At 33.2% G+C, this 26,268-nt stretch overlaps 3 protein-coding genes and 1 long non-coding RNA gene across 4 annotated transcripts; 3 read left to right on the forward strand and 1 right to left on the reverse strand.

Moving 5' to 3' along the window:
- Positions 1 to 1,058: 1,058 nt before the first annotated feature.
- Positions 1,059 to 2,658, forward strand: LOC102626537 (probable galacturonosyltransferase-like 1). Its single transcript, XM_006466647.4, has one exon. The coding sequence runs from the start codon at positions 1,259 to 1,261 to the stop codon at positions 2,327 to 2,329; it is 1,071 nt and encodes a 356-aa protein (XP_006466710.1). The 5' UTR covers positions 1,059 to 1,258; the 3' UTR covers positions 2,330 to 2,658.
- Positions 2,659 to 10,527: 7,869 nt separating this feature from the next.
- LOC102626245 (probable vacuolar amino acid transporter YPQ1) lies at positions 10,528 to 14,255 on the reverse strand. Its single transcript, XM_006466646.3, has 11 exons — positions 13,637 to 14,255; positions 13,334 to 13,360; positions 12,454 to 12,552; positions 12,207 to 12,310; positions 11,866 to 12,055; positions 11,666 to 11,770; positions 11,487 to 11,582; positions 11,353 to 11,373; positions 11,202 to 11,260; positions 11,001 to 11,091; positions 10,528 to 10,867 (listed from the first exon to the last, which is right to left on the reverse strand). The coding sequence occupies exons 1-11, from the start codon at positions 13,904 to 13,906 to the stop codon at positions 10,763 to 10,765; spliced, it is 1,167 nt and encodes a 388-aa protein (XP_006466709.1). The 5' UTR covers positions 13,907 to 14,255; the 3' UTR covers positions 10,528 to 10,762.
- A 4,299-nt stretch (positions 14,256 to 18,554) lies between these two features.
- On the forward strand, positions 18,555 to 19,572 carry LOC112499318 (uncharacterized). Its single transcript, XR_003066965.2, has 2 exons — positions 18,555 to 18,840; positions 19,152 to 19,572. It is a non-coding gene; the product is annotated as an uncharacterized LOC112499318 (long non-coding RNA).
- Positions 19,573 to 21,352: 1,780 nt separating this feature from the next.
- LOC102625955 (probable calcium-binding protein CML41) lies at positions 21,353 to 22,248 on the forward strand. Its single transcript, XM_006466645.4, has one exon. It carries the CDS (start codon positions 21,516 to 21,518, stop codon positions 22,128 to 22,130), a length of 615 nt encoding a protein of 204 aa, XP_006466708.1. The 5' UTR covers positions 21,353 to 21,515; the 3' UTR covers positions 22,131 to 22,248.
- Positions 22,249 to 26,268: the final 4,020 nt, after the last annotated feature.

The raw sequence follows: 26,268 nt of genomic DNA on the forward strand, positions 1-26,268 counted from the left end.
ATGATTAATAAATTAATTGTAAACCTTAGATGTAAGGTAAGAATGCTACGTTTGAGCTTTCATGGACATGGATTGCTCAACTAAAGACACAGAGAGTCAGTTGATATATCAATAAATGTTGAACCTTTCAGATGATTGACTATTGAAGCAAAATTAAGCTCAACCAGGCTACCCCTAGTCAGGTATTTTGTTCCAATTTGAATATATATAGAAAATATTGTTCGGCAATAAATGGCTTACTCATTTAATTTGTATTCTGAGAAAAAAGAAAAAAGAAAAGCAGAATCCCATTAATTAAGCTACCCGTACACGATTGACCAAAGAAATACAGTGCGTGCTTTAAATGATATTTCATCATAGCTACCACGTACTGATTTAAGAAGAAGATGTAATACAATTAATTAATGGAAATTTTTAATCTATTCTCAAATGAATTGACATTTTATACGGTGTCTTCAAAAGATTTGATTCGTTACACTGTGCCTCTAATTTCGTTTATTTTTTAGTTTTTTTAACAGTTCCGTCTAACTTTTGATTGAATGATAAAAATATCCCTCTATATGAAATTTTTTTAAAGCTCATTTAATTTTTTAAAGGTTTTTATTTCAATTGCAATAAAAAAAAATTCTTGTTATATTTACATTGTTACCACTATTATTTTTTCTTTTTTTAAGATTTTTATTTCAATTACAATAAAGAGAATTTTCATTAAAATTATTTGAAGGAACAAAATTTTAATTTTACCCTTCATCTGAAACTTCACTAAGAAAATAACGGAATTAGGGGCGCGGTGCAACGAATCAACTTTATTGAGTGTGCGATGCAAAATATCAATTCATTTGGGGATAGGTTAAAAATTTCTTCTTTAATTAATATATGCATAAGTGTTTTTGAATTTTATATAACTATTATTTATATGTTGATTTTTAAAATAAATACGTATATATTATAATATTATTTATTTATTTCATTTCTGGCATTAAAACTTTTATTTTGAGAGAGAATAAACAAATGAGTCGAGGTCATAAATTAATTAAATCAGAGGGCGGGGGAGCTAGCTGGGTTTTCTATGAGCTCTCTTTGAGTTTGAATCAACAACGTGGGTTCAAAGTGAAGTAGAAACTAGAAAATTAACCAACAACAACAACAACACTAGATGTGTCCTATTCTCTTTTTAAAGCTCTCTCTTTCTCTTTCACCTACCCTCTGATATACTTTCATAATTTCATTCTCATCTCATCTGCACAAATAAAAAAAAATGTCCAAAACCAAACCTCCACATCACCAGCAGTTCCTCCTCCTCCTCCTCCTCCTCTTCCTCCTCATCGTCACCGCCACCAATGCCGCCACCAAATACAAATTCAAAGAAGCCCCGCAATTCTACAACTCACAAAACTGCCCAAACATCATCATCAACCAGCAAGGTGATGAGGATCATCTCATAAATACGTGCTCTGCAGAAGCGATCCACGTAGCCATGACTTTAGACGCCCCATACCTCCGTGGGTCAATGGCCGCCATTCACTCCGTCCTACAACACTCCTCTTGCCCACAAAACGTCCTCTTTCACTTTGTCTCCTCCGACAAAGACGCAAACAACCTTCTTCATGAAACAATCTCCCACTCCTTTCCTTCCCTCAGTTTCCAAATCTATCCCTTCGACGACACTGCCGTTTCAGGCCTCATCTCAACATCCATCCGCTCAGCTCTCGACTGTCCACTCAACTACGCCCGCAACTACCTGGCCAATCTCCTTCCGCCATGTGTCCACAAAGTCGTCTACCTAGACTCCGACTTAGTCCTCGTCGATGATATCTCAAAACTCGCCGCTACCCCACTTGGGGACCATGCAGTTTTGGCTGCACCCGAGTACTGCAATGCTAACTTCACTTCATATTTCACCCCAACGTTTTGGTCTAACCCTACGTTATCTCTAACATTTTCTGGACGCAATGCGTGTTACTTTAACACAGGAGTAATGGTGATTGATTTGGAGAGATGGCGAAAAGGAGACTACACGAGGAAGATCGTTGAATGGATGGAGCTGCAAAAGAGAATGAGGATCTACGAGTTGGGTTCCTTGCCTCCGTTTCTGTTAGTGTTTGCAGGAAACATAGCGCCAGTCGATCACAGATGGAACCAACATGGCCTTGGAGGTGACAACTATAGAGGTTTGTGCAGGGATTTGCATCCGGGTCCGGTGAGTTTGTTGCATTGGAGTGGCAAAGGCAAGCCCTGGGTCAGACTTGACGCCAACAGGCCCTGCCCTTTGGACGCTTTGTGGGCACCTTATGATCTTTTGCAAACACCCTTTCTTCTCGAGTCTTAGATATATTAATTTTGTAGTACAATTGTATCATATATATCATATATTAGTCTTAGATACACTAATAAATGTTCACCCCCTCCCCCACCACCACCCTTTTTTCCCTTCTTGAATATACATATATATGTTTGAGGTGTTTGTTCATGTACAATCTCAGCAGGAGAGGAAAGGAGAGGAGAGGAGAGATCTAAATCCAAGAGTACGTAGCGGAATTCAATTAGAAGATCTCTGGGTCTGTAAATTTGAATCTGATCGATGGTGATGAGGGAAGACGGTATTCATATATATAAAAAATGTACGCAGGTACAGCAGCCATAAAAACGTTTACAATATTTTTGTTTTGTTTTTGTTTTTTTTCCATACACCTGAGAACTATTAATCATAGTCACAACTAGCCATTGAACAAGCTTTTCCATTTCTGGCCGTGACGTCTGATCTGTATTTCTGATTATTTTCATTTCATCAACGTTACATTCTAAATCGCACCTTTGTGTATATTATAATTCTATAAAGATATCGGAGAATTTTATAGGATAATAGCTTGTGTTCGGTAGGGAAGGTCAATATATATTTGAATAATATGAAGGATAATTGGGTTGTATTTAATTTTATAAACGGCTTTGTGTTACTTTCAAATAATTAGTTATGAATGATCACTGTTTTAGATTGGATGCTATATAGATTGATTGTAACTTTAAGCTGATTTGATGATTTACTTCATTGATTAGGATGCTTTTTTCTTTAGCATGCACTCGGCGTCGGCTGTCTGGCCAAAGCCAAACAAACAATATTAATCTACTTTGATGGATTGACTAAATTATGAAACCTTTGAGAAAAATTGCAATAAAGCCGCGAATTTGCCTTGATTAATTTAAGAGGGAAGTGTGGGATGATTTCATAATTAGAAGTTTCATTTAAGTGCCGCAATTAACTGTTGCCAAATTCCTGCGTTTAAAGATTTAAGAAGATCAGTGTGGGGCCAACTGTGTGGACCTTTTAACTCCCAATTGGTTGGCTTTGGTGAATTAACAATGATATATAGATCCCACAGATAAAAATTGCTAGGAGTCTAAGCATGATGGGGAGCTGGAAATGCATATATTCCAGCAAATTCAGGGCTTTGCAATTGCATCTCGTTTTAGGCCCTCAGCAGAAGCTTAGTCAAATATATTTAATAACATGCTTTTTATTTATTTATTTTTACTTGGGGACATTTTGAAAGAGAAAGTAGCAGCTCCCTCAGTATTTTTTTTTTAAAATGATATATAAGACCGCATGATTGACTTGTTCTACGTTATCGGGGAAAAAAAAAAAAGGTTATCGAAGCCGGAGTTTGAGAGTTGTCAGATTCAGACTATATAAATTATTGTTTTTGGAAAGATCTGAATTCAGGTTTGAGTGTGACGTATGCCAAGCCAAGCCTGCTGTTCCGCAAGATCGTGCTCTGTACGCATCACTAATAAGATAACCCATTAACGCGTTTTCTGCTTTTCTTAAAGTAATTGAACTTCTACTTTACAAATAAGTCCCCAACTCCAATTTGGAGGTAACGGATTCAATCCCCTTTACTTGGAGTAAATTCTTCTGAATTCAGGGATGATTTTTCGGATTGTAGGAGTTGTGCTGATTATCGTTGGTTTTACTTTTAGGACAATGGTATGTAGTTGAATAGTTGATACTAAAAAAAAAAAAATCAACTTTACAAATAATAACATATATAAAAGAAAGAAGGAAGATTTCAAACTATATAACATTAGATTCTGTCGGTTACTTCTTTCGGAAAAAGCAGAAATAGCTCTGCTTTTAGAAAGGTTACCGATACACCTCAATTGGGCTTTGACTGATTAGTAGGACTGAAAAATGAAAGCACAACTTAAAGCATGCCCAATGTGCAATACAAACCAGTAAAATGTCTTCTGAACTAAGCCAACTCTTTTGTTGCTGTAATTGGAGCATGCATCTCAGTTATTAAATTAATCTTAAAAAAGATTGACATAATGTTGTTTAATTAATTTAACTCCCCCCTCCACTTCTTCTAAAAAAAAAAAAAAAAAAAAATTCCCCTTCATTCGCTTTAATCTAGGAGTAGGAGTAATCCAAGGCTTCAATGGCTCGTTGAATTAAACTGTCCCGACAACCCAGTTGCTCTGCCTGCGAGATCTATGGCGTCTTGGAGTTGCAGATCTTCAAGTTTCTCTCCTTCAGCCCATTAAGGTCAACTCTTTGGGATTTAATAAATGATTAACTAACTGCTTTTATGTAAATAAACAACTATTTAAACTTATTATATTCCCATGTATAAGATCGATTCACATTTTACGGGCAGCAGTAGATCTAACATGGGAGATTTGAATGTGACTCTTCCATTTTTCCACATTTATCTCATTATTAATACTAAATTTTGTGAAAGGCTTGCTCCATCTACCAAAGGACCAGAAATTCCAGATAATTAATTGTCACTGACAAATTAAAGGCAAATATAGCCTTCGTGTGGCAATATATGCTGAATATGCGTATGGCATAATTTATTCAGCCCATCAGTCAAGCTTATTGATAGAAATCAGTGCGTTGACTGCACTTGTATTTCCATACATATTTCCTTTGCTCATAATTATTGCTGCACTGTCAATTTACCTGAGAACCATGGAATTGTGACTGTGAACCTGTTGATGTGTATTGTCCAACCAAAACTATATCTAAAATCAAACCGTTTTAATCACATTTTTGGTGCGATTACTCATTAGATTAGGGAATGGGAATCATTCCTATTCTTTATTTATGGTGTTTACTTGTTAAAAGGAATAGGGATGAATTTTGGATGAAGTCCACAAATTTAAAAAAGAATTGGAGAGATAAGAGTAAAAATGAGGAATGAATAGGATGAATGAATTGACTTTTTTTTTTTATAATTTTTTTTTACGTTGTTATAATTATTATAATTATAATTACATTTATAATAAGAGATGATGATGACGATGATAATCAAAATAATAACAGTAGTATTAATTATTAATAATGTTATTATCATTATTACTACTATAATTATAATTATAGCAATAATTATTATAATAATAGGTATTATTATTATATTAACTGTCATTATTCTATTATATTATTATAATAATTATAATAATGATAATGGTAAAACTATTTACTTTTTGTTTTGTCAATGAACAAATACATAATTATAATTAAGGGCATTTTAGTAACCTCCAACAATTTATTCTGAAAGAAAGATAAAGTAAACACATCAATGTAAATATTTCTTATTTCATTTTCGATTTTTACAGCTCTTATAAACAACTATTTATGATTCTCATTCCTCATTTCGATTCAAGTCCATTCCGATTTTTCTGTCTTTTTTGATATCGAAGAAGCAAACACACGATAAGTTTCTTAGTAGCAAATTTTACATTAATATGAAAAATTAATGTTAGACAAAGTTGTGCTTCTATAAATTATGTTCTATGTTAAGTTTTTCAGATACATGCATGAGATATGATTTTGTTCCTTTTTTCACATTAATGTAACTGTACGTTTTTCACATTAAGAATACGATTAGTTTCTTTAATTGTTCAAAATAACTGCACGTTTTCAAATGTACATATCCAGTAACAAGTAGTTCTGCACGTTGTTGAAACATTTTTTAACGACGTTTATGCTCTTGTTGTTAATTATTAGAAATTTAATTTTACCAACGCGCTTTGGCAGAACGTTATGAAATTTGAAACTTTTAGAAGCCTGCTTCTTGTCAAATATCAAAAAAAAATTTCACTACATATTTTCACCGAACGTTGTCAACTGAAGAAGATTTTGACATTTTTAATTAAATATTGCTTTTATAACAGTAATAATATTATAAATTTTCATTCTTTGTTAATTATTATTTTAAATTGGGAGCCTCTAAGTTACAATAATTGTACCATACATCTCTCATGTGAACCACACAAAATTATAGGACCCACAATTTGTGTGGTTCACATGAGAGATGTATGTTACAATTATTGTAACTTAGCATTTGCCTTTTAAATTATACAAATTCATTTTTCACAGAAACTGAAATCAATAAAATTTTAATTACTTTAGTTTTGTTCAACAAGTTTATCTTCTTTTATGATTTTTAATGTAAACCATATACAAATATGTGAGTAGGTGGCTATTTTAGCGCTCAAGTCCAGAATGCTTAAGTTCATTTTTTTTCCCTCTTCTGGTTTGACTAATGACTATCACCAATTGTGTGATCTCTTCCTTTTGTATCAACTAGTTTATGAAATATTCCCAATGCTCTGGAAAACGAAGAAGATAAAGATGCAGCTCCAAAACAAGGGAGCTGAAAAGCAGTTCGTAATCAATCTTCTTTTTCACAAAGTGAAGCTGCAGATGTTTCCATGACTGTAAATGGAATGCAAGCAATGGTTTATCAATCATAATCTAAGGTATTCCCTATAAGTTGGTTAATTTAACGTCCTTCTTTGTCCACTCAAGTTTTCATTTTTGTATGAATAATTTAGTGATATAATCATAAATGGGCATGCCATAAATTTAAGGAGGTGAACAGCATATAGTCTGAAATATTTGTTGAATGAGACCTTCAAATGGTTTAATTGCCCATCCAATGTTTGTCAAAATGTCTATTTAGACTGTTTCTACATTCAATCATTTTCCTCTGTCTTTTTAGGATGATAATTATTATTTCATATTTTGAAAAATTGATATTTCATTAGATATTTACATTATATAATCTATTTACAACCAGACAAATAACTGGGATTACAATCAAATAATGACAAATAACCCTCATAAATATTCGAAGGATGTATCTCTCCACTCGCATTTCACAAGGGAAAAGAACTACAAATTAGCTCCACTCAATCATACTTAATTGAGGGAGAATTTGAGTTCATAAGTGCTTGAACTGCTCCTCTCACAAAGCGGTCCACCACTTGACCGCATACGTCATTTATTGTTAGTTCATAGATTTAAGAAGAAAGTCTCCCAATTTTGCCTCATTGGCTTCCGTTGTGTGAACTGTTTGGGAAGGAAACAGAAAGCCCAATAACAAAGTGTCACGTGTCTATATTAAGAAATTGGTTTATGTCGGGTACCCCAAGTGTTTCGGAGGGTACCTCGGGTACAGCTCGTTTAGGTATAGAGGTCAGAAAAATATTTGTAAAAATGTCAAGAGAAAGGTGAGCCAAAATCTCAAAAAGATCAGCTGATTTCATGTCAAAAAGTAAGGAAATCAACAAAAAAAATTTGTGCTGCAAAAGAGGGGACAACCACTTGTCACGCCAATAAATAAGACAAAAAGGTTAATGCTATGACAGTTGGGATCACCAGCTTTCCCCTACCACGCCTGCAAATTCTCAATAGAGTTAGCAGAGGTACGTGAGACCACCCCACTACGCCTAACTCGTATATACGCCTCAAATTTACTCTTCACGCATATTTTTGAAACCTCCAAGCCGCCATACGCATGAAAAACAAGAATATTCCTGACATGACAGCGAGGAACGCCAATTAAATAATGCTAGGTGGCACGACAGCCGGGGTACACCTTATAAATGTGGTTTAATTTTTATCAAAACAACCAACACACACCACAAAAGCTAAGGTTTCTTCCACCTCAAGCCTCCGTCACTAAGAGTTTGCAAGCTCTCTAACCTGAGAAAACCCAACTCTAACTTGAGCGTCAGATGATCGCCGGCCATCCCCAGCTCCACCTCTGACCTCTTTCTCATTGTTTTGCACATTTAAGGCGGCCTTTGAAAGTTCTCCACATCTGAAGTCGAACTTCCCACCATATTCACTACCTTCTCAGTCCTCCTTCACTCCATAAAAAATCGAGACAGTTCGTACACTTCGAACAAGCAAGGCATCCTACTTCCCAACAAAAATAAATTTGTTGTTTTTAACTTGGTTTTGTGGTGTTCATACATGCACCCAAAATATACTAAAAACATGAACAAATTAGACTTTTTATAATTTATTATATATATATTGTGGTTCTTTTGCTTTTTAATTATATTACCTTAAATTATATATTGTTCGGTATAAATTTCTAACAATATAAAATTAAAGTGTCAAAACCATTCCGTAAATCTTATATGATTTTGTTTTAGTTGTTGATGATTTGTGTTGTCAAATAATTTCATCGCATTTTTGGCATATGAATATTATAAATGCAAATTTATTTTCTGTTCAAATCTTCAAATATTCTCATATGCGATCATTAAATTCTAGTATTTGAAGTCATTATTTATATTTTGGTTAAGTGGGTGTCATAGTGAACCGAATTAATTCTATGTTGTCAGGTGTTGCCTAACTTTATGATCTCATGTTTGAATCGATGTGATGTGCTATGAAATTTTTACATATGAATATGATGAATACAATTTTCTCCTTAATAATAATAATAACAACAACAATAATAAAAAGATAATGAAATAACAGCAGAAAGCATCAAAGCCAACTCATTTTATGATGCTGACCTGATATGCAACCTTTCAATTACTATACTAAAATACTAAATATTATTGAAACATTATTCTGTTACCGAATATACCTCTTTTGCTCAATTAATCAGTGACACATGAAATTAATCTAAGCGGATAAATGGTCGCTTAATTTGAGATTAATCAATGAGATTGAAATCCCATCCGCTTTAATAATTATTGTAATACTTTTACCATTAATATAATTTGGATAACACTACGTCTACGTGGGGAATTTCTTTTCTCTTTTTGAACAAAGGCAACTGGATTTCTCATTTCTTTCGAGCAACTCGAGTGAATTAAAGACGTTGCTAATTAGAGTTTAGAAATTGCTGTTGGGTGCTCCAAGTTTATTGACAAGCTACCTGTTTTTTCTCCATTTCTTTGGTCTAATAATTTTTCATCCGTTGATGTGTGTATTTTGCGTTCTTGGTGGATTGGCATGGGCGATGGCATCGCCGCATGATGGACGACACTGAGCCCTTTCACAGTATTATAAAATTTTAAAGTTACTACTGACGGTCCAAAAGTTTCGACACAAAAGGAAGCTTGGGCTCTTATTCTGTGAGTGGGAGGCAGCCCATCATTATCTGGAATTTTTTTTCAATGACACTGATGTTTTACAATAATAAATTCAACGATACTATAATAAAAAAAATATATTGGGACTACCTTAGATTATTAAAAACAACAACAACAAAGTGTATTTCTAAAATTATTGTAATTTTATACATACAATTTGAAATCTATTACATTCTAGTTCAATAATGTTATACTTACTCGATTGAAATAATGAATTTATACTTAATTAATGTGACAAACAATGTGTTACTATTTGATGAACTCAAGTAACTGTTAATTATATAATAAAAAATAATGCTCCTTTAAAATTTAGGAAACTTGAAGTCCTACAGACTTGACCCATGCCCTCAATTGACATGGATTACCACTGAAGTGGGATTATTTAACCCTCCATATTCTCTAACTCAGCAGCCCCCGATAGTTAAATATATTTAATTTAAATTCTTAGAAATAAATAAGTTTCCTAATGCATCTTGTTAATACCAAAATTACCGTTATTCTAGTTCACTAGCATTTCAAATACTAATGGCCATTGTTCATGAAGTCTCCCACGAGTGTGTTTATAACAATAAAGGATCAGTGAAAAAAGATTAAACAAACATGGCTGCTCATATCCTTGTTTTTTCTTGAATGCGCTAGAAAAGGGCATAGTTCCCAGCCTCTCACACAATTGTTTTGGTCTTGGGGTGCTTTTGGATTGGAAACAAGAATGCAGCTACGATTGAATAAAAACCAAGATCATAATTTAAATAAAAATGATAATGGGGTTTGATAAGATATAAGAAAGGGAGTCAAATAACTCTTCTCTTACCACCGAACAATAAAGCTCCGATGTGACTCTTCAATGTTTTAAACGAACGATAAACTGCAAATGTCATATTTATTTGTATTTAAAGTAGACCGAAGGTCCGAAACGATTTGCTGTATAAAATATGAATGACAAATTATCTTTTACCATCTCAAAACCAGCGACCACAAATCATTTCACAAATAAGTTACAGTTTTTTTTTTCTTTTGTTTTGGAATCTCTCATTCTATGATTGTATCCTATAATCAATTTACTAAATTACTAGATCATCCCAATCACAAGGGACAAAAATCAAATGAGGTTTGGCTCGGTAACAATGAATCAATGATGAATGGGTTGATCATTCGCATTGCTAGCTGTTCTGTTCATATTTTTAATAAACACTTGAGAATCCGAATGGAGAAAACCAACAAAAGATTAAAAGAAAAAAAAAAAAAAAGAGAAGAAAGCATTAATAATTCTCTGGATAGAAGATCCCGAGCTCTTTAGCTAGCCAAAACGGAAATAAATAGACGTTAAAAGTACCAATAAATACAAAAAGAGCAATTAAGATTAATCATTTGCTTTAGTTGCATCCATATAGTCGCCGTCGTCATCTTCTCCATAATCCGTACTTTTCTTTCTGAAATACCTGTAATAGATGTACTGCAGTATAATCTGTTGTGATATTCGTTAAGGCATATATATATACAAATGTGTGTGCGTGTGTGTGTGTAGAGATAGTTTAAGCCATAGCTTAGGTTGATTAATTGCTTGACTGTGACTGTGAGACGAAAGTAGACAAGGATACAAATAAGTCGAGCAACACGCAGACAATGGCATCCAGCAACCATGGCATATTTGCCTTTATACTTTCCCATTCCGTGGTTCTCACAACAATACTGCACACAAAATTCAATAACTTATCACTCAATAAATGAATGGAATTTCTTTTTGGAAAAAAAAAAGAGGATTGAGAGATAATGGAGATGGAGGGAACAGAAAATTGTACCTTAAAACGTAAGTGACATTCGCGACTAATGCAAACACGAACATGAGAGGATTGAGACCCTACAATTTTCAAATTCATATTGAAGCAATCAATTCAAAATTATTAAGTAAGGTATATATTAAAATAGAGAGTGGTAAGAGCATATACATACCTCCACGCTCCCTCTTTTAATCTGGAAGTGACGATCAAATTAGAAATGAAATTAATTAGTGTTTGTTTTCTTTTTTCCTCAAAAGACGAAATTAAAATTGTTATACAATTATTGTAGCATATGATAACGCTTACGTTTAGCCATATTTGGGGGAGACGGCCGCCCATGTAAATAGCTGCCATCAGCCATCCCAGCCATTGTCCAAAAGCACTGTGCTCCATGTTATTTCCCTGCTAATTTAGACCCTAATTTATAAGTAAGCACTGAACTGGAAAAAAAAATATGTAAAATATATAAATTAAGCAAATATTACGTTTAAAAGTGTTCTTGAATGAAACCCAGCTGCCATAGCTCCCGCCAGTGCATTACTTTGGAAAGGAAGGTTAACAGATGCAGCAAGAAACGTTCCATAACCAGCCTGAAAGGAAAATGTTTTATGTTCATATATCATGGCAACTCTATTAGTATTGTTTATTACAAGAAATTTAGAGGTTGACTAAGTAATTTAATTACAGATCTTGGGATGGGCCTGGGCTGGCTAGTCGGTGGGTTCCCAGAAGATGAAAGCGTGGGAGCCGCTGCTGCCGCCTCATCATCCGACGAGGAATCGTTGTCAAGTCCCAAAGCTGAAGGCCCACTTTGCGCTGCTCTGAGAAACGTGCGAAATGGAGGAGTGCCACTGCTTGCTAACGATCTTGCTGACCTGAAATTCATATATACATGTGGTCAACATAACATATTCTTAATTACTAACTAATAACCGCACAAATCGAATGAAAATGCACACACATATGCTAGGCAAAATAGGAGAGCCATATTAATTAATGAGAGGAGCTGATTAATCATATGCATACGTGTAGTAATACTCTCTTCGAGGAGATGATTTTACTGATGCCTTGGGAATGGGAATGGCCGCGTCACCTGACTTAGGTGCCAAAGGTTTTTTCTCTTCCTCCTCCTGCAGTATCATTTTTTATTTTTTTTTTGGGTGGCAAAACAACAGAAATTAATAATGTTCCTTGTACACAGGACTTGTAATTAAAATTAAGCAGAAAAAAATAACCAAAGGAAAAAAAAAAGAGCTGGATTGACTATATGTACCCTTCGTGTAGCTTTAGTGTGGCGGCCTTTCAATCTCTTGAAAATATGATCGTAGTATACACCTTGCAGCACTAACACTACAGTACTTATGGTGTAGAGCTGTCAAAGAAATGCAGAAATAGTGAATGCGGGTGTCAATTCAACTAGTTAATTCTCTTATGTGATACAAAATATTTGGGTCAAAATTAAATGAGAAAGAAGAAATTTAAAATAAAATAAAATAAAATTGGGGGAAAAAAAGTTTCATTGAGAAAGTAACAATTAATGAACAGTACTCAGAGAGGCCATTGATCGGCAATTGGACCCAAAAGCGAATTCAGCCTAAAGGCTAAAGTAGGCCTACTCATGTGTAAAATCCTCATATAAAATGATTCAATCGAACTCTTGAAGTTGACAGGTGAATAATATATTATTATATTTATCCTCCAATATGATGATGTGAAAGTGAATTTTTTTTTTTTGTTTTTGAAAGAGCGTGAAAGTGAATTTACTAGTAGTAAAACATTAAAATTTTGGACCGATTAAAACTGAATTTTAAATTTCGATGTGATAATATCTGATTAAAAAAATTTATAACTAAGCTAATATTTTTTTTAAACTGGATTCGAAAGATTAGAGGAAAAATAAAATTAAGAAAGGATCCGAATCCTAAAATTTTTTCATTTGATGAACTAGTTAATACATTAATTTCTCTTTATCTGTTTAATTAATTTGGAGAACCTAGATTTGAATTTAAAAAGTTCTATGAAGCATGTATGATGAAGTGTCAATAATCATAGGGATAGATAGATGTAGCTAGTTAGGATGGATTTTATTTTGAAAATTGACAAGATATGTAAATAGGATTAGCTAAGGAGGAGGAGTAAGTGAATTAGATTACCAGAGCCGTGTAGAACTGGGTAGGCAGCTGCATCCAAAGATAAAACAGAAATGAAATCAGACAAAAGACTTGGACGAAATTTTTTAGTGCACAAGAAAAAGCTGACTAGCACAACTGCACAAGTTGGGTAATAAGAAATGAAAAAGAAATGGCGTCAAGATAAGTGGCAACTGAACATTAATACTCAGGGGATTCTGATCTGGACCACCATCACCAGCAGCAGCAATTAACAACAAATTTAAAGAGTATTACAGATACATCACCGGCAGTTGAAAGGCAGAGAATTCTCAGCCTGACACTCACCGTAGCCGGTTCCAGAAGACAACCCGTCAAATTAAAAATATCTCCAGCAACCCAAGTGAGGAGGAAGAGGAGCGAGACGCCGTGGCTGGACTTGGTTCGAAAGTTGGTTATGATTTGAGGGATTTCCGCAACTCCCCAACAGACGAGACTGCTGAGACCGAATCCAAATGAAAATTCATCCTTGACGTTGCAAAGGCAATCTTTGAAATACCTTTCAATCCAGCCCACACACCCTTTCCTCTCCTTCACACAATAATTTATACTCGACATCCCTTGCCCTCACCACTACCACCAACACCTTTAATTGTTCTCACTCTCTCTCTTTCAAAATCTGGTGGATGGAATTAATACAAAGTGTTCTCTTAATTATATGTAGATATATTTCTGGTTATTTTTAAACAAGAAAATTAAAGAAACAGAGAGGGCGTTTCACTTGTACAGCGGAAAGATTGTTTGTGTTGTTGAGACTCTCTGCCCTCCGCTTTGAGTGAAGAAGAGCTACCGAATCCTTGGTTATATATAGGACTGACTGAGGGGTGCATGGGAATGGGATATGCGCGCAAAATATGCTGTCATTTCGACTCGAGGGGCCAATTGTGAATTGGAAAAATGTTTAAAAGATAAGACCATTACTAGCCCAACAATAGTCTATCATCCTACGAATTGTACATGCAGATTCTACCTCTTAGTGCAACCAATATTTGTCGCCTTTCGAGTACCTATGGAGAGAGAGTGAGAGACTCAGATACATGTTATTATGTGGTACGCATATTCTCCTGCGGATGCTTTCTGTTGGTCCATGGCCAGTGCCCAAAGCTGCCCCCAAGTTAATTAACGGTCCATATTTTATATATATATATATATATATATATAATGCTCCCTCGGTAATTGACGGTCCCAAATTCAACGTGACTTTGACAACTTTCCTTAATTCTCGAGTTTTATTGGCAATCGGCATTTTCTAATTCGTTTAACACCTTGTCTTTCTCCCAAAAAAAAAAGAAAAAATAAAAAAAAAGCTTATATAGTCTAAATATGATATATCCCCTAGATGAGTCCACTGATTAATAGTAATTAGATGTAGCTAGTTTTTTTTTTTTTTTTGTTATCATATATATGTCGTCATTATTTAGTTTAAAATTATAGATTATCCTTGAGGATATATATCCGAGGGCAACTTTATTAGTGCGTGTGTTTAGGTCTTGTATCACATTATTTCTTTGTTGGTGAGTTATTTGCAAAGCTGAGCGGCCATTAGTAAGTTCAAAAAGCATGTCACTGTACCGACAGTATGTTACGTCAACACAGAGTATGTTAAAAGAGCATCTGCCGCAGGTTCAGTTTTGAACCAAACCCAAAAGGCTGACTAAGTTCAAAATGGTAGAAATGACATGACAAGTATAAATATCACGCGCAAGCCCTACATAAATTTTCTTTTTTTCTTTTTTTTTTCATGTCAATATTTTATCAGCCGTAGGCCTGCAGTCCTTTTTTTTTTTTTTTTTTTTTGCCCTTTCAGTTGAATTTAACCTCGGAAACTTCTGGGTTATGAGGTAAATAATTTGATCGAAAAGCCATATTGTGATGCTTCATTTTCATTATCTCATCTGTTAGAATACTATTTCAAAATTTTGATCATTTCTTTCTTATAATTTTTTTCATTTCAAGAGAAGTATCTGTTTCCAAGCTTAGGGCCTTGCCTTGCTCCTCTAGAACATATTCGTCACATATGTTTGTTTGTTTTTTTCAATCTAACGATCATGAATAAAATTCGGCTACTTGATTGATGACTTTCCGTGATGTCGTTTGTTATATATCCGAATTCAAGTCAACAACTTCTTCATCAAGAGTTTATCTGCATTGTGGTGGGATATACTTGTAGATTAAAATTTATAGGTATTAAGTATTTGAAATATCTTGCTACTGCATTTTGCAAGTCAAGTTAATTTTATTTCGAACTTACAGGATGAAAAATTATAATTACCTCATACTCTCAACTTTTATAAGGTCAAGGCTATGTTATATTATATTTAGCATACATCGCGTACAAAAGTTACATCCAATAGCTCAAATAATTATTGCACAACCAAATAACACTTTTAACTTGTTAGGTGTATTTGTTTTGATGTATGTTATATTATCATGATCCTAGATTTTAATCTTACAACTACAACTCTTTTTTTTCCCCCATAAAATCACTACACTTCGATACTAAGAGAGACTTAAGTTGGCTAAACACCTCCCCATCTCATACTTGATATTGAAGATTCAAGTAAGTCTCTGTGTGCGTAAGTTCATTTATTTGTAGTTTATTTTGCAATAATTATAGATGCACCGAAGTTAGTGCAAAAATAACACGCCATTACCATAAGAGTACAATATTTTTAATAATAAAAAAAAATCACTACTAGACAAATTTTTTTTTTGTCTGTTATAATTTTTGTGCGAGTTTTTAGTGCATACAAACATCATTACTCTTTTATTTTGGTTTCACATTTAAGATCGGGATTGGGATCCAGTCGGATCAGTCCTAACATACATACTATTGTGCTTTATTAACCAATATCTGATATTATTGTAGTCTCTAGACTTTAATATATATATATATATATATAAAGTTGAGACTTGAGGAGGTGATGTAGCATCACCATTTCTCATCTTTGTATATTCTCTATTATCTAATAAATAGAGAAATTTTCTTTTAGATTTGACTTTTCATCTTCTCATAATTAATTTGATTGTTATTACACAATAACAATTATGTAAAGATTTTAATGAGGCATATTCTTTGTAATGAACATCCAAGGGGGAGTGTTATGATTTTATTAAAATAAATGTAGATGTTCATAATATATATCTCATAGTCTCTCCACTATCTCTATAATATATTCTCTCATTTTATTCTTTATCTTACGTTACTTATTTATTTGTATTGCTGGCTAATAGTTTTTTTTGTTTTTTATAAGGTTGACTCATCTTAAAAAAAAATCAATTCATATTTTTTATCAATTTCATCAAGTGTAAAGTAAGAAAAAAAAGATAATACTAAATTTTTTTTTTAAAACCGCGTGAAGCACGGTTTTATTTTCTAATATCTTTATATTTTAAATGTCCAAAGTAAATGTTCCTGGTCGTCATTTTCCGAAGTGTTTTAATATAAACAAAAGCAGCATACTGCAGTTACGTGTCCGTGAGTTAATTAGGCGATTTGCATTTTACAATGCACAAAGCCGAAGGAAAGCGAAAGCAAAGGCTAAGCATATCCGATCCGATCCTCGACGATGAGATGGTGACATATGACACTGCAACACTGCGCCGCGTCTGGGACTATATATGTCAATGTTGTGTGATACGTGTCGTTTTTATTGTCGCTAGCTTGTGTGTTTCATGTTTATCCTCGACCTCGCTGGTTGATGGTGTTGAGACTTCGAGCGTTTGTTGTATCAATTATAAAGTGGAAGACGTCGTGTCGCATTATTCTACTTGGATGTAAACGTATTTGGACTCATTGCACTCCAAACAAAAAAAGTAATAACAATTCAGTATAATTACGAAATTGGTCTGAGAATTAAGGAAAGGGTTATGGTTTGAGATAACGGAATCAAATATATTGTTTATTACTTTTCAAAAGGCAATTTCAGTAATATGATATCATTAAAAGTCCACGTGTCGCGCAATCTAGCATGAATGGAGCCTCTAATGACTGATAAGTCACTATCCCTTAAATTTTTTTTTTATTTTTAAGGGAAGTGGGTATTAATTTGTTTAATTATTTATTTGTGATAACCTATACAAATGGGAGGTTTAAATCCTAAATTTCTTGTGTTTCAAAATAAAGTGACATTACAGATACATTAACATTACCAACACAATTAATTGTCACCCATTATTAATTATTCTATGTTTTGATATAATTTTAGTTCAGGCCAAAAATATTAGAGAACTTCACTTTAAAAGGTGGTCTGGTGAATGATAGTACCTCTAAGGACATCATTATATCTTTTTTAACAAGTAGCAAATTGTTATTGGCTATTCCTTTCCTTAGGTAGAGACTATGGAGCATTTTAATTACTCATCTTGAGTCTTTTGGGCTCTTTAGGATTGGACATCTGTCATATGTGAGATTGTTTATGCCGATAACATGTCTCAACCTTTTATTGGCTTATTTCAAATCAACCAATTGGGTTAAGGGAGCTATTGTTCAAATAGTAGTTGAGCTAGCTCTCTCTTTTATTCTTGGTGCATGTAATTATTGGAGAGATATTTTTTAAGGGAGTCCTGGTGGTATTGCATTGTTCGTATGTGTAGTGATTTTGGTGGAGGGGTTGTCACTGTGACATGTGGCAACTCTAAAGTATTTTTGGAGACATTTTCTACATTTTTTAGGATATTGAGGTGGCTCACGCTCTCTTCTTGAGATTTTCCTATTTTATCCTCGTCTTTTCAATTTTCTTTTCATATTTTGTAACGACATATTGGAGATGCGGCTATTACACACGTGTCACACTCTAATTGCATGACTGAATTTTACCATCAACAGTTTATTAATTTATTAAGCTCTTGACTATACAATACTAGTTTACTAATTAATAATATCTTAATTATACAATGCTTATGGCAATCCCACCAATTGAGCAAAAGTTGAAAAGAGAAAAAGAATTTAAAAGGAAAAAAAAAAAGGACCGTCAAATTTTGGAAAGTCTTCGAAAGTTCAAAATATTATATAATTATATATCTATATACATCTATGGTCCGCGAGGAAAAGTCTTGGCTGGTTTCACTGGGAGTTTTTATACTCCATCATCATTCAGTCATTCACTCATCGCTGGACAAAAGATGTTTCTTAAAAGGCTTTGTTATTTTGTAATTGTAAGGCTATTGGACCAAAGCTACATTAAGTTGGCATAAATGGGCCCATTCTCGTTGTGCAGACCCAAAACCGAAGAACTTGCCCAGTGTGCAGACGTAATAATATATTCCGAGTTGGATATCTATTCAAGATACGGTGCTGATATTATGAAACTAATGAGCACAACATTGAGCACGTAACGTTGCATTTCTCGCTCCCTCCCTCTCTCTCTCGGCTCTCTCTCAGCTTTCCCTCTTGTCTCGCTCCCTCACTCTCTCTTCTCCCAAATCTACAGCTATCATGTCTCTCTCACCCCCTTTGCTCAGCCATCGTTGTCTGATCTCCAACAATTGCCGTAAGATAATTTGTTTCAATTCATTACATTAATATGAAATGTGATTTGTCAAGGGTTTTGAATTAGTAAATTATTTGTTAGGATTCAAAGTGTGCTGTAGATTATTTTAATTTGAAATTTGGGTTGTTTTGAAACAAAGAATCGATTTTTTTTTTTTAATTGGTATAACAATTTCATATTGTTAGAGGAAACAAATTATCGGACATTTTTGAAATCTATATAATAATTTGCAATATATGATTATCTTTTCATAATTTATAGCATATTTTACTTGTATGTGGCTGACTTTACCAATCTTCTGTTGTTACCAGTTCGTTACTATGAATTATACTCATTTTGTAGAAAAAAAAAAGCATATGGAAAAGAAAGACAGAGTTGAAAAGCAGGAGAAATTCAGAAGGACAAATAGCGAAGGGAAATTGAGAAAATTGAGCGAGACGAGAGAGAGATAGAGAGTGAGAGAGAGCAAGGAAGCAAGACAAGAGAGAGAGAGAGAGTCGAGAATTTTGCATTTTGAGCACAACAGTAAGTTTTTATACTGAGTACAAAACGTAATTTGCTGCGCTAGTGTTGTTCTCACTATTGTGAGAACATTAGTTTCCATTCAAGTTATCATCTACTTAGATTAGATCGTACTCATTCAAAATTATTTAGATTGTGAGTATGGAGATTTTAAAAATTATCCAATTGGATATTGGACGGACATAAATATTATTTATTTTATCTATTGTAGATCCTTATATTCAGTTTTAAGATTTCTAATTTGATGAAATTAAAATTGAAAAAAAGAAACAAACCTGCTGTGTTTTTAAAAACAGCCTTATTAAATGATGATGATGATGATAATACTTAATTTTAAAAATTGTATACAAAAAATAAATCCAATAATGTTATGTGACATTGCCGGTAACACTATTTCGTACCATCAAACCTTTGTGATCTATGCAATAGTACTGATTTCATTAATTAAAAAAAAATTGTAATGTCCAAAAGGGTGATGGAAGCTTAGCGCCAACATCAAATAGGAGTAGAGTACTGTAACAATGATCAAACTCATTGGATGTCACCGACATTGATTCAATTAGCGATGCATTTCGGCGGTGCGAAAAATGACTCAAGTTGTTGCCATCCTTTAGGGTGACATTTGCACCATCATCATTTAGTTTCTGTCGTCAAATTTAGTACTGTTGCATAGGATTGGGTCTATGGGGGGTTAAAAACCACTCTTGGGACTACCGAGAGATGAATGAAGTTAAATAATTTAATATTTATTCTCTGAGCACCAATTGTTTTTTTAGAAGAATATGCATCTAAAACTGGATATGAATATGACCTATTTATTATGAATAATTAAGAATTTATCGCATATATAAATAATATTCATAGTCATCCATATCCGGCTTGCCAATCCTCGTGAATATAATTCCTTGGCAGGAATCAGGATTAATTGATTACTTAGAGAAGTAGATTCCACTTGATGTCTGGATTTGACCCTCTTGCTCGTTCCCGTTTCGTGCGATATATGAATGAAACTGTTCCCATTAATTCACAAGGCTTAAGCCTTAAGCTGCTAAAATTCATTCCAGTTTCTAAAATTTTGCCCGCAGATTATGCGCTCTTAACATATTGCCTTTCTACAACCTTGCCAAATTCTCCGTATATAACGCCCGTAATCGGTCCTCTGACGAAGGGCATCTGTTAATATTGTTTATGAATTTGTGTCAAAATCTTAGACAAAGGTTTAAAGCTCTCGGCCAAAAATTTGGGGTATGTTGGAGAAAGAAACCCGACACGGCGTGAAACACACGCATACATACGCAGTGAAGACAGGAACTTATTGAAAATGGAAACATCAATTATACGTACGTTGAACCACTTGCAAGCACATTGCGCGTTAGGCATCATCCATTTCAATTCCAATTCCCATTAAAGAGCAGTACTAATAACCAAACCTAGCTACAGGGTACATATGCCTAGAGAAGGCAACGTCTGGACAAACACATTATAATTTAGGCAATTGTCAATTATAGACAACTAAAAATCAATTAGTCAATTAAAAATGTTTAATTTTTTCAACTTTGTAATCTAACTGGCATACAGCCATTTACTTGGAAGAACAATCTGTCACTTTGTCTTTGAGAGCAAAGTGAACCTAAAAAGATACAACGGATGCAGCTTTTTTATTTTCCTAATCAATTAACTCAATGGTTAGGCTCGTGATTTTCACACCCTGTATGCGTGCGTGAGATTGAGACACACGCATATGCATTATTAAAATGGACAGTGGTCAATCAACGTCGGGACCCTTTACGAAGCTGCCATGCAATTTCCTCGCCACTAAAAGTCTTTAAGTTATTATTCACTCTTTTCAGTATCAATCTTCCAAGCAACTTCATGCCAACTATATTGGTTAATCTTTCAAAGCAGCAATAAAGATTCACTGTGATGCCAGTTCATACATATAAATATAGAGTATTGATCTGGTCCAATTATATTGGTAAATCTTTTAAACTTTATCAAAGTTGAGAATTTTTTTCAAATTTTAATAAACTTGAGATCCTAAATTAAAACATTTCTTCGGTATACATATATCACTATAAAAGCAGCTGTTACGTGAATCTATATTAATTGTTAAGAGTGTTATATATTGACATATCCATTAACAAGGAAAACATATGGCAACCGATGATAACAAGGTTGCAGGTTCTAAGCCATCTAATTCTAAGTGGTTCTTTTCTAACAAGGGTCATGGGTTAAGCCTTCACCGTCGTCGATCAAAGTCAAAGTCTAGTTCTTCATCGTCAACAACAACAACAACATTAAGCTCTCCAAACTCCTCCTTGTCTGCATGCGAACCCAAAAAGATCACAAAAGAAGATGAGTTGAAGCAAGTCTTTCGTCATTTTGATGGTGATGGAGACGGGAAAATTTCGGCTCTCGAACTTAGGGCTTACTTTGGTTCCATTGGTGAGTACATGTCATACGAAGAGGCTCGAGCAGCGATTGATGATTTTGACACCGATGGTGACAGTTTATTGGATTTTCAAGATTTCACGAGGATGCTGCTCAAAGACGATCGAGGCGATGGCGATGACGAGGATCTGAAGAAGGCCTTTGAGATGTTTGAATTGGAGAAGAAAGGGTGCATAACTCCAAAAGGTTTGCAAAGGATGTTGAATCGCCTTGGAGATTCTAAATCTTATGACGAGTGCGTTGCCATGATTCAAGTCTTTGATACTGATGGCAACGGAGTTCTTGATTATCATGAGTTTTCCCAAATGATGGCTTAATTACTATTTATTTGCTACCTACGTGCCCACTTTCGAATTAAGTTGTTGTGTAAATTAATTTATTATTATAACCATCTCTCTCGTGGTTAAGACAAAAAATAAAAATAAAATTATCATATCTCTCTAAATAGTTTCCTTAATAGATTTTATATAATTTATTTGTATAAATAAATTTATATGTATTTCTTTTCTTATGATGATGATAGACTCACTTTTTTTAAAAAAAATATAAAAAATTTTTGATTTTAATTTATTAAAAATTATTATTTTTATTTGTGAATGATATCTCCATTTTATTAAAATAAAGATATCTTCGTTAGAAAAAATTATATATATTTATTGTTTAATAAACTAAACATAAATATATTCTTTCCCTTTGAGTCATAAAAAGGATATTTGAAAATAATTGAATTGAAATATGATATGGTATAATTCTACTAAATTTTTCATTCTTTTTCTTTTTGTTGTCTGAACCACGAGGTGGCTCCAAGTAGGCCTCAACTGTAAGAGACACTTTTAAGTCCTTATCACAACCCAAATTAATTTCCGTTCGCACCGGGTTGACCCATAAAGGATAAAATGCTGGTCAAAGAAGTGATTCTATACAAGAGCGAAGCTTGAACTCTTAACCTCTTTTAAAGAGTGAGAGTGCCGAACCACTCATACCAACCAACTTTGGTTAATTCTTTTTTCTTTTTAAGAGATAAGGTAAGGTATAAAATATCGTAAAGTTGTGCCATCGTTGAACTAAAAGAGCATGTATATATTCATGTCATGCCATCTGTAGAAAAAATCCTTAATTAACGCAGAAGCAAGTTTGGCGGGTATCTGTATATTAATATTTATTAGGAAAACTTATCGAAAGAAACAACATTATTAGCTTTAAGCAAGACATTTGCCCGGGGCGAGTGACTTTTTTAGAAGCTTTTTCGGTTGCCCATCGGACTCCAGCTGGATTGTCGGACAGGTAACGACTAAAGGTTAGATGCTGCACAGGTAAGGATTAGAATTTTGTGATACACAAATTTTTAACCTTTAGAGGCTTTTTTGTTCTTTTTAAAACCTTAGAAAAGCAAAAGAGAAATTTTATTTAAAAATATTCATTAAAAAAAAAAAACAGACAGATGAATAAGTTGATAGTTGGGAAACTATTTGCTACGGTGAGCGACCGACTCACTGTTTTATTGCGCATTCAGCACGTGTCCATTGTATTTTCTATACTTTTATTAGTTTTATTCTTTTTTTTTCGTATCCAATATCTTATATTCTTATTTGACTTAAATATCATGAAGTGGAGTTATTAGAACCCATCAAAGTGCTCTCTAAACTTATTTTTAAAAAATAAATTCATTATAAAAAATTTAAAATTTGAAAATCTTAAAATGACCCTTCACTAATCACTTTCTCTTATTACCTTATAACTGAATATTCTCTCTCAACTCTCATGTTCTACAAAATAAACACTCAAATTCACTCTTTTTTTTAATTCTTTTTTTTTTTTGCATGCCATGAACTATATTTCATGCTTTCTATATATAATAACTTTTTTTTCTTATATTCATTAGCTCTTGCATTTGGTAAAAATTAATTTCTTAATATTCATTAACTTTTATAACAGTTAAAATTTTGTTGATGTTTTTTTCAAATGGTAGGTTTTGTTCCTCTTGACTAGTGATAATTATTTGCAGGTAAAAGAATACATCTTAATGAATTTATGAAAATTTGTAAAATTAAAAAGAGAAACAAAATAAATGGTTAATTAAGTAATTTTCTAAAAATTATTTACATAATAAAATTCTTAATTGAAAAGAAGGTGCAGAGAAAAAATTGCCAGGTTCAAATAACCTCACCTAAAATCATCCCATATGTTTATGATAATTATAGCCATACCACTTCCAATTTTACCCCATTACCTCTTTAAAGGTCAAACATAATGTATTTTGAGCACGTCTCCTAGTTACTTCTCTAAGAGTATTACTAAAAGGCTAATCAAATGAAATAAGAGAAGAGGAGAAGAGAAAAAAACCCAAAAAAAAAAAAAGAGGAGATATTCATTGTCAAACCAAACAATGTATATTGAAATTCATCCTTAATTTCTCTTTCCTTTTCTTTAAACGTCTTACCTCTCCTCTCATTTCTTCCCATGAAAAATGAGAAGGATATTTGTGAAGAAACAACGACAATAAGCAATGCAACTACAATAATTACGTTGACTGTATTCTTTGAACTTTAGGGGACAATTTTTTTTTTTAATGCATCATGTTTACATTAAATAAAAGAAAATAAATGATATAGTATTTCTCAGTAAAAGAATCATACTTTAATCCATCAATAGGAACATATTCAAATAAATAGAATTGTATATGTATAAAAAAAAATGAAGAGCGGTTAATAGGAGAGTCGAGAGATGACATGGATCCTCAGGGATTTCCGGGCCTTCGGCCATGCAAGTTCAATTACAACTGCCTGTCTGAGACCATTTCAGCAATTTTCTTTTTCGTAGGACCAGGATTTGCAGGAAGGTGTCCAAATGTCGGCGTAGAACAGAATTCAGAACTGGGAGGGAGAGTCCTGAGGATGTAAAGTCAAAACAATACTGGAACGGTTGTTCCGACGCCACGTCACCAAGGGGTAGGTTAGAGAAACGACTTTATGTAATTTGGACTTTGTATTGCACTAGTATTGTATTGGTATAGCCAGCTATATTGGTCCTTTTTGTGTGCTTTAATTTGTTCACAAAATCTATATCTATTTAATATAACTATCTAATGAAAAAGGAATTTCCTTTGCATGCTTTAAAAGACTCTGGCCCCGTTTGGGATTGAAGTTGAAACTCAATAAGCTGCTTATTTTATAATTTTTGATAAAAATAGTGTTTTGTAAATTTTGTAAAAGCAGCTTATTTCATAATTTTCTCCATTTCGTCAGCAGCTTTTAAAAACAGGTAGAGGGTTACTTTTCGTAATCAACTTATTCAATAAGATACTATGCCTTTTTAAAATACTTATTGTAACCTTAATATTTTGATAAAAAGACAATTATATCGTACTTATCCATAAACCATAATATATCAATCATTAGATATTATATAACTGCCACAATTTTATTGCAAAAAAATTATTGTGAATGTAATACATGTTACTTTTTATTTTATTTAGATTATGTAAAAGTATAAATTTTTATCATATTTTATGTAATAGATTATAAAGTTTTTCATATTTTTCTTAATTGAGTTTTTTAATTAATTTTACATATTTAAGAAAAAAATGTGTAAACAATTTATTAAACATAAAATTAAAAAAATTAAAACGTATATCCATTTTGGTCATTATATAATACAACAACACTTTCGTAATAAGATTTACCAAATGCATGTACTTTACTTTTCAAACTCACAGCAGCCGTCATAGCATAGGTTACCAAACACCAAGCTACTTTTTTAATCAGCAGCTTATTTCATCTGTACAGTACAACCAGCTTATTTCATCAACCTCTGCAATCTCAAACTGGCCCTAAATATTGAAGAGAGAGAAGCACTATCTCATTTTAAAAATCTTATTTAGAGAGTTTTTTAAGAACTCTTTTTATTAATATAATTTTTAAATAATTAGTAAAATCTCATTTGAAGAGTTTTTAATAATAGCTTCGGGTGTAAATTTATATTTAGCTTTGTATAATACTATAATATGACTCGACTAATTTCTCGAATAATATGATATTTGGGAATCTGTTTCAACGTAACTACGGAACTTCACTGCATGCATCATGGTCCAAAGTCAAACTTTTTGGCTGCAGTTGAGTTTTGAGGACATTTTCCACCTATATGGTAGAGGTAGACAGCAATAGCAGCGGTACCAATTATGAAAGATATATCTGGGCAATTTACCTATTTGGGTTGGAAATTGTCTTATTGTCATCAATATCCAATTTATATATGTAGATACAATTCACCAGTGTAGAAGCACTTGCTGTACTGTTTTTTTTTTTTTTTTTTACATGCATTTCAAATTCCGTGTCTAATTATTTATTTATCAGTTGAATGTTAAGGCTGTATCTGCACGTCCGATTTCTCAATTTCGTTTATTTTCGGAATATTCTTTCATAACTATATATAAAGAGAAAAATAAAAAAATCATTT

Source organism: Citrus sinensis, chromosome 7 (assembly GCF_022201045.2).
Source record: "Citrus sinensis cultivar Valencia sweet orange chromosome 7, DVS_A1.0, whole genome shotgun sequence".
Classification (NCBI taxonomy): domain Eukaryota; kingdom Viridiplantae; phylum Streptophyta; class Magnoliopsida; order Sapindales; family Rutaceae; genus Citrus; species Citrus sinensis.

Excerpts from the sequence above, each read along its gene's own strand:
- LOC102626537 (XM_006466647.4), top strand. The coding sequence starts at position 1,259 with ATGTCCAAAACCAAACCTCCACATCACCAGCAGTTCCTCCTCCTCCTC.
- LOC102626245 (XM_006466646.3), bottom strand. The coding sequence starts at position 13,906 with ATGTCGAGTATAAATTATTGTGTGAAGGAGAGGAAAGGGTGTGTGGGC. Across the intron at positions 13,361-13,636 it reads GTCTTCTGGAACCGGCTACG|CTGCCTACCCAGTTCTACAC; the intron begins GTGAGTGTCAGG and ends CTTTGGATGCAG. Across the intron at positions 11,092-11,201 it reads AATGTCACTTACGTTTTAAG|TATTGTTGTGAGAACCACGG; the intron begins GTACAATTTTCT and ends TTTTGTGTGCAG.
- LOC102625955 (XM_006466645.4), top strand. The coding sequence starts at position 21,516 with ATGGCAACCGATGATAACAAGGTTGCAGGTTCTAAGCCATCTAATTCT.